Raw genomic sequence first — 8946 nt, 5'->3', positions numbered from 1 at the left:
TTGTTTGTCTGATAGCATTTATTTAAAAAATAAATTGGACATTTCAAACAGTTACTCACTACTTGAGTAGTCTTTTTGCCAAGTACTTTTTTACTCTTACTTGAGTAACTTTTTTGATGACTACTCTTCACTTTTACTTGAGTAATAATATTTTAAAGTAATGCTACTCTTACTTGAGTATAATTTTTGGATACTCGACCCACCTCTCATGTATACTATGTATGTAATACAATGTATTACTATTCATTTAATTTGATTCATCATATTATAAATAAATAACCTGGAAAGAAAGAACAGGAAAACACAATAGGTACAATGAATGTAAAGCATCATGTTTTTAGTAAAATTACTAACAAATTCTTTGTATTTGTTTATTTTCAATATAAAAGATCAGTACTATAACCCAACCGACACACTTTCACATCCTGCATTTTACTTGAGAGTACACACTTTCTTCAGTTTCCAGTTCATCCTTCTTCTTCTTTCCTCTTGTCGTTTTCCTTCCAGAGAATTGCAGTGCAGCATAGTTCAGTTCACCTTCAATCTATGCGAAATAATAAAATTCTTATAATTACATCAAGTTGTTAGAAATCACTAAAAATATGATGCCATATTATTACTTACACTGTCATCCACAGCTTGGCTCAAGTCATCTCGCCTTGCTTGTGACGAGCTGTTTTCTGTGCATAACGGTGATGAAAGAGGAATATTATCTACTTGATTTTTATTTTTTAAAATTGGGTTTCTAACCTGGCTAATTCAATAATAACTTATTGACCTTGATGGAATCATACATAATGAGATGTGCAAGATGTCAGCAATATTAATAATAAAATGTATAGAAAGATATGTAAATTTACTATTACTAATCCTATTTCTTTGAAAGTTCCTTTTAATGTTAAGAAGAGCGATATTATTATGATTTTTCATTTATTTTAAACGACTTACTTTTAATTTGTTCACATGCTGCTCCTGGAGTTCGGCAACAGATGAAAATAACATTAAGAATAAGAGAAATAACCAAGCAGATTATTGCTATCACCAGTGCAATAAATGCAGAACCTGCTGTTTGCACTGCAAAACAAAGAAAACATCTTAGGAGTGATTCTAAAAGAGATGAATATTTATCTGATATGATATATTTCATAGTCATACCCATTTCTTGTTTAGTTCCATTTCCAAATAATATCAGCCCACATGTGGCCACAGCACAATAGTAAGTTGCAGCGTTAGAGGAGCTGACATTTTTAGAAGAGCGAAAAACACAGCTCCGCTGAGCCTCAGATCTTTTCCCACATTCATGATGTCTGTTTCCTTCAGTGTAAATGATATCAGGATGAGATCCTTCTCTGAACCAGAACACGTGGTGACCTCCTGGACATGTCTTATTTTCAGCATCAGAAAATAGTGAACAGTGAAGAGTCACTGAATTTCCTGCATGGACTGTCTTCTCCTGAACAACAGTGTAGTTTGCTGTCTGGGTGTTTCCTGTTTAATACAAATGTGTTGACAAATGTGACAATAAAGCACCTTTTGAAAGCCTGAGAAAAATGGGTGTAATGCATGCTAGTCATAAAATTCTTAAGAATATATTTCACTTAAAACAACCATTAAGATCACTGCAAACATCTTCAATATAAATTGAAAGTTTAGTAGGTTTTCCAAAAATGCTTATTGACATTTTAATTGTTTTTTTTTTTTCACATTTACATGAGACAGCTTTAGCTGCTGAGAAAAAAAAATCACAATATTACCTTTTACTAACAAATACGTTCCGCTCCATGTAGTATCTTGGAGCCACTCTGTAAACCCACAGTGATAGATTCCCTCGTCGTCTTGATTTGTTTTCAGAATGGTCAGGTTGCTGACATTTTTATCATAATTTGCTTCCCATCTTGAGTTATCAAATGCAGGTGCAAACTTAGGTGTTGCCGATTCTTTCAGTGTCCAGATAATTTTCAGTGTGTCACCAGCTCTCTGATGGTACCAGTGGATATCTCTTCGGCCGGTCTCAGTTTTGGGCAGAACACATGTAAAGTTGACAGGTCCCCCAAGTTGAGCTGTAGTTATTGGAATGAGTGCAGCTAAATTGAAACAAAAAATATAAAAACAGTCAATAACAATAAAAAAACTGAAAAAAGAAATGTAAGACCAACCGACATATATGGAAAAAATACTTGATAGAATAAGAAAGCACTTACATACTCGATGAAGAAGAATCAGTGTAACCCAGAACAAAAACATTTTGACAGTGTCCTCTGTTAGGGATCGAATAAGTATTTCTTTGAGTGTGTAGGAGGTGGAGGAGGTAACATGGACCCTCCATGTCACACTGTCACATACATCTGATTGGTTATCAAAAAACATAGACTCAGAAGGCCACTTCCTGTGACATTGATCTTGCACAACAAGTCCTCAAACTAAGCTGATGCATTGCCCATTTCTTCCTATTATTGGAAACAATTCATTAAAATGCTCCTGAATTGCCAGATTGAGCAAAAATGTTTACTTTAGAAAGTGAATGTAGGATGGTGGCACAAACATGCATAACTACACCAGGGATGGCTGTTTGAGTCTTCGTTGAAACAAATTTTATGCTTTAAACACATTTTACAAAGTTCCACTTTCTAGGTCATTAGGTGTTCCACATCCTGCACAATCTCAAAGCAAAGACTCAATGTTTATTTACAATGGCATTCAAGGGCATTAACTTTCAAACATAAATGGAGCTCTTAATAACCACTTGTCCAAGCAGACAAGCAAATAGTGACTCATCGCACACATAGCAAACAAACTAAAGTGACAAATCGGGATCTCTAACACGGGTAACTGGTTAAAACATTATTATTGAATTATTTCTAAAAGTTTTAATATATATTACCATTTATATTATATTTTGGTGTAGTCTTGGTTTGTGGAGATGTGTAGCGTGTCATTTGGTCTTGTTATCCCAAGAGTTAAGCTATTCCAGGTACTCATCCATGGCAGGTGTAAAAGAAGGTAGCTGATGAGTGTTGCTGTGTTCAGTCCTGCTGTAACAATTAAGGATGCAAATAGGTAGATTAGTTTTAGGTTACCCTTATATCTTTTTGTTTAAACCTGATACCACCACCGGTCAAAGTGACATCTTGAAATGTGGTTTTTGGGAAAAGCTACAAACATTTTGCAGATTTGTCAAACACATCTTCAGCCCATCAGCACAGAACATCTAAATAATCAAATAATCAAATCAAAATATCCTTTTGGGTTTTTTAATTTTTGCCATTAAATAATGGCCACAAAAACATTTTTTAGACCTGTATAAATTGGCTCTTGACCTTATTAGTACAAACTCTCATATAATCCTATTATCCTATGAAACATTTGTGACACAGGGCAGGAAAAGCCAATCAAAGATACAGACTGAGAGTTCCAGCTGTAATGCCATAAAGAACAGCCTGTTTGGCAATGGTCATTTTATTTACTTATAATGAAATGTGCTATATAATCTCAATGTGCTTAACATAAAAGATGAAAAAATAAAAATCTATTTAGATCACCAACTCTATGAAGCTAAAAAATAACAAAATAAACTTTACAAAGAAATAAAATTCAAGTTAACACACACGATAAGTGCAAGCCTTTGAGAATAAACAGGTTTTAAATATTTTTTTTAAATTAGATCCATTAAAAAACACCCTCAACAGACTCTTGGAAAACATCTCCCTGTTCTCTAAGGTGCCTCTCTGCTTCTTGCTACTCTGTCTTTCTTTTCCATTTCTGTGCAAGTGTTCAGCTGGGAGATATATGATTGGCTGGGTAGCTTTCTTTCATTAATGTAGCAGTGATGTCCATTTTCACATTTAAAATGAAGAAAACTGATATGATTGAGATGAGATGAGATGAGATAGCCTTTATTTGTCAGTTGCAGGTCTTTTGCCGACATCCGAGATGACAGACCTTGCCGACCGTACATACAATACACAAACATCACATTGGGGAGACAGGTCAGGCTAGGTAGCGAGGAAAAAAACATCAAAATGTGTAACACAGAAGGATAATACAGGAATGCACAGATATCAACACACCATAGCACAATAAACACAGACAGCAACATGGGAAAGAGTTCCAGTGTGTACATCTGATCTGGGACCGCTGCAATCTTCGACTGCGCCTCCAGCTGACCCGATGTCCACATCAGAGGGGAGGTAAGCATTGGAGGTGGCGTTGGATCCGGGGTAGGGAGGGTGATGTGTCAGGAGTGCTTATCAGTATCAGTGTATGTGTGCGTGTGCGTGTCCATAGTTCAGCTGAGACAGTGTCCTTCGCCCTGCCAGGCTAAGTAAACAGTCTACCAGCCAACCCAGGTGGCCTTGCATGGAATGGGAAGGAACAGACTCAACACAGTCGTTATCAGGGTGTTTTGTTCAGCTCCGGCCTTGCAGCTGGCGCCAAAGGGGTATCCGCATAACTGATGTTATTTTTTACTTTAGTGCGAACAGCTCATATGAATTTCAAAGCAGTTCTACAGTCCAACACTGGTCTCTCAATCTCCCGTTGGAGAGCCGCGAGCTTCGCCATACTTGCGTTCTATGATGTTGTCATTTCTTGTGCTCAAGGAGCCGATTCTGAGACCTCACGGCAGTGTGCCTCCCCGAGATGTCATCCGATTTGTGCCCAGAGATGTTATTCCGGGCTAGCCCTTCAGAGATGTATCCAGTCTGCAGTCAGAGATCTTATTCTGAGTATTCACAGCACCCGTAGCCTCTCCAAGATCTTATCCGTGCTGACTCAATGAGCCCATTTTGAGAAACTCACGCCTCTCCCACCATTCCAATCCCAGCGGGCAGCCTTGTGGGGATTTGAACAGCCAGTTCCGCTTCCTTAATTCTTCGATAAGTCAGGGCGAAGCCAGCTCCGATCCGCCAGAACCCTGTTACCATGGTTCCGAATAGGTAGATATCTTCAGCACTCAGGCTCACCCGAGCCCAAACTTCTCGTTGAGAAGGGGTGTCGATTGCATTTAGGGACCAGTTGATCCAATCCATAATTCCTCTTTTAGGTTTTAGAGAACAGACTGTGAGTGAGTGTTCCAGGTAAAATACAAAAAAAACCCCACGAGACTAGACAAGGACATAAGCAGGGAAGCAGGGAAGATAAGGGAGAAGAGAAAAAGTCCGTCCGCCTCCTCCGAGAGCCAAAGAAGAAAAATTGGTCATTATTATACAGAATAGATATATAAAATGTAAACCAACACAGATGTACAACTAAATATGTTTTCATAACAACAGTGATCAGTGAAGTTTTACCAGAAGGTTAATCATTTATTAATAACATACATGTGTAAGTGGGAATTGATCTATATGCATACTAAATGAAAACAATTCAAAAATCCAACACGTTTTGACATCTTTACATTAAAAATTAACATTAGCAAAGATAAATAAAATAAATTATACTTGCATGTAAGTCTAAATGCTTTAACATTTTAGGAAACATAAAGTTACAAATGTAACTTTTGTGAATTTAGCTTGGTTTTTGCTGTGTCACATTTGTATTAAATTTGTCTGAATTTTTTTGTTGAAAGAAGTTTTAACTTTTCAACCGATGATTAAAAAAAATCACATTTCAGCTTCCTCTCAGCCAGCCTTATATTTTCAGTTCTTCAAGTTTCTTATACTTCTTTAACTGCCTCTATAAAGTTACAACAGCAATTCAGCCTCCAGCTGTCCATCAAACAGAGAGGTACATCTCTAAGCTATACAGGATATCAAGCAATATATTTCAGCAGTTTTGTTCACTTGTTGTATGTCTTCTTTGATCTGACCCAGCCATCAGGTGCATGGCAGTCTTGGCCACAGAATCTTCACCCTGAATCACGTGTCTGTACCATCAGAGTCTGGCTTTGCACTTTTGTGTATGAACCTGGATTCTGTGATACATAGGACTCTGGAAACTGTGGGTTTTATGAAAAAAGGGAACCTCAATTCAGAAAGGCCTGACTGGTATAAGTCACAAATGCACATTTCAGAACTGATAACCCATAAGCTGGACAGAAAATGGGGGAACACCAAGGTGTTTCCAGGCCAGCCGAGAGATATAATCTCTCCAGCATGTCCTGGGTCTGCCCCGGGGCCTCCTCCCGATGGGACATGCCCAGAACACCTCACCCAGGAGGCATCCTTATCAGATGCCCGAACCACCTCAACTGGCTCCTTTTGATGTGGAGGAGCAGCGGCTCTACTCTGAGCCCCTCCCGGATGGCTGAACTTCTCACCCTATTTCTAAGGGAGAGACCAGCCACCCTTCGGAGGAAGCCCATTTCCACTGCTTGTATCCGCGATCTCATTCTTTCACTACCCACAGCTCATGACGATAGGTGAGGGTAGGGAGGGTAAATTGAGAGCTTCGCTTTTACTCTCAGCTCTCTCTTCACTACAACAGACCAGTACAGCGTCCGCATGATGGCAGCCACAGCACCAATCTGTCTGTCCATCTCCGACTCCCTTCTCCCGTCACTCGTGAACAAGACCAAGATGCTTGAACTCCTCCACTTGGGGCAAGAACTCATCCCCAACCCGGAGTGAGCACTCCACCCTTTTCCGGCTGAGGACCATGGCCTCAGATTTGGAGGTGCTGATTCTCATTCCTTCACACTCAGCTGCAAACCGTTCCAAGGTGAGCTGGAGGCCCTCACCCAAGTGAAAGCCTTCTGCCGCTTGGCTGCGTCTAGAAATTCTGTCCATAAAAACCATACCATTTGTGTGGTTGTCAAACTTCACATAATCCATCCTTGTGATGACTTTTATGGCAAGTAATCAGAGTACTATAGAGTACAAGGGTGGGGCACCTGCAGGTCAGCCATTGCTGTATTGATGTACAGAAAGAACTGTAGGTAAAATCAGGCTGTTCCTTGGTGCACGCCTATGATAATGGGGAAAGCAGCAAGATCCCCACAGGAAATTTTACTGATGGGTAAATTAATTGTACTCACAGATATTTAGTCATAGCTGAAATTGTCAACACCCAGGGATTTTTCTAGAAAATGCACCTTTATGTGCAGTGTATCAACACAAAAACAGACAAAAAAAAGTTTCACACACAAACTAAAAAACTGGGCTGGACAAAATTATTGGCACCCTCAACTTAATATTTGGTTGGGTGCTCTTTGGAAAAAAATCAATCAATCACTTCCAATAACCATCAACAAGCTTACTCCATGTCTGAACTGGAATTTTCGACCATTCTTTTTTGCAAACTACTCAAGATCTCTCAGATTTGAAGGGTGCCTTCTCCCAACAGCATGTTTAAGATCTCTCCACACTGTAAAATCTAATATTGTGTTTAACCTCCTAGGACCTGGTGTCCACATATGTGGACATCACATTTTGGGTTATTTAGACCAAAATACTCAATTTTGCTCTATAATGGCTTGATATCCACTTACGAGGACATTATACAGCTACTGTTCTATTGAAATTTTAAACGAATATCCTCATATATGGCTCTTGTTTTTTCTTAAAAACAAAGATAAGGTAAAAAAAAAAAAATGTTTTTACATTCATCGGGCCCCAATGTGACCAAATATCAAAGAGAAATTAAAAATGCATGCCGTGGAAAGGTTCGGGTCTTAGGAGGTTAATTAAAAATATTAAATAGGCTGAACTCAATTTTTATCCATTTGTTATTAGAACTAGATTTAAATAAGTTACCAGTACTTTTTAGGCAAAAACGCTGATAAACTCAATTTATTTGAGTTTTTTTAACTTAGAAAAACTAAGTAACCTGCCTGATTTTGTTTAAACAATTATTGCACACAATGAAATCCAATAAACTTCATTTCACTTCTTAAAAATCACTGTGTGTCTCCTATATGATATATTTAACTGACATTTTTTATTGTAACAACCAACGATTTATACAGAAAAATAATGACTATTAACAAGGTTGCCCAAACTTTTGCATCCCACTGTAGCTGCTTTGTTTCTGTTTCACTCTCTTCTGCAGGAAGTTGGTCTTGCAGTACTTTTTTTATCTACTTTAAAGAGACAAGTGGAATAAAACTATATAACTGTTGTAATAATATAACTGAACAGCTTATATGAGCTGTGGAACAGGAAGGAACAAGTGCACATCACACTGTGACAGTTTTTCCTTTTCTTTGGTTTTTCTTAGCTGCTGGCAGAAGCAGGGAGATGCTAATCATGTATCCCTTCCTGGTATCCATGGCAATGTCTTCAAATGTTTGTTATATTATTAACCATACTTCTGAAGTCTTATTTTCCTACACACCTCACTTGTATAGTTGGTGATAGTTGGTTGTAAATGCTTGTTGCTTAAAATCGCAAAAAAGAAACAATATTTGTGCTCTGCATTAAAGTAAAACTAAATCATTTTGGTTTGTCTATATAAAAAGAGTCTTGCAGCTGCTTTGTCATATCATATCCTGTTAAAGGGCACAGTGAGCTCTGTTCTCAGTAAACAGCTTCAGTGGTTGGTCAACGAGTGGAGAAATGGCCCACCAAAGCCTTTGTCTGTCAGTGTAGTTGTTGCATGTGGCTTTGCTTGTTTTGTTTTTTTGTCAAGAGAACAATGCAGAGGGCCTTTAGAAAGTGCTTTTAGATAGATAAAAGATCAAATGTTATTCATTTGATTTTATATTTTTAAACATTTCTAAACAATGACATTAACTTTTTTAACCACATTAAATATCAAACTCAAAAATATCTCATGTGTGGAAAGTTGTGGCGGACCAAACACATTCGTCTGCCAGGAGCTGCACCCTGTTACTGCAACACTGCCACTTCATTAGGTACACTTGTTCACTCTAGCTGCGCTCCGAAAGAAATTTGTCATGCAGACTTAGGCAGCCAGGGATCTGATCACCAAGCTATTGATTATTAGATCTCCTGACTACAACCACCTCTAACAATTCCCACTTTGTTATAAGGCTTTTGGATGGTGGCG

The 8946-nt window shown here is 38.2% G+C and overlaps 1 protein-coding gene across 2 annotated transcripts; it reads right to left on the bottom strand.

Annotated features, from left to right (window-relative positions):
• Positions 1-343: 343 nt before the first annotated feature.
• On the bottom strand, positions 344-2252 carry LOC113028564 (uncharacterized). Of its 2 annotated transcripts, none has more exons than XM_026178958.1 (6): positions 2202-2252; positions 1755-2084; positions 1156-1488; positions 949-1074; positions 625-680; positions 344-544 (listed from the first exon to the last, which is right to left on the bottom strand). In XM_026178958.1, exons 1-6 carry the CDS (start codon positions 2242-2244, stop codon positions 419-421), a joined length of 1014 nt encoding a protein of 337 aa, XP_026034743.1. In that variant the 5' UTR covers positions 2245-2252; the 3' UTR covers positions 344-418. The 2 variants fall into 2 exon arrangements, with proteins under 2 accessions (XP_026034743.1, XP_026034752.1); XM_026178967.1 differs by having other exon boundaries at positions 949-972.
• Positions 2253-8946: the final 6694 nt, after the last annotated feature.

Source organism: Astatotilapia calliptera, chromosome 2 (assembly GCF_900246225.1).
Source record: "Astatotilapia calliptera chromosome 2, fAstCal1.2, whole genome shotgun sequence".
Classification (NCBI taxonomy): domain Eukaryota; kingdom Metazoa; phylum Chordata; class Actinopteri; order Cichliformes; family Cichlidae; genus Astatotilapia; species Astatotilapia calliptera.
Note: the sequence above shows the minus strand (reverse complement) of the source record. Positions and strands in the feature narration are given on the sequence as shown.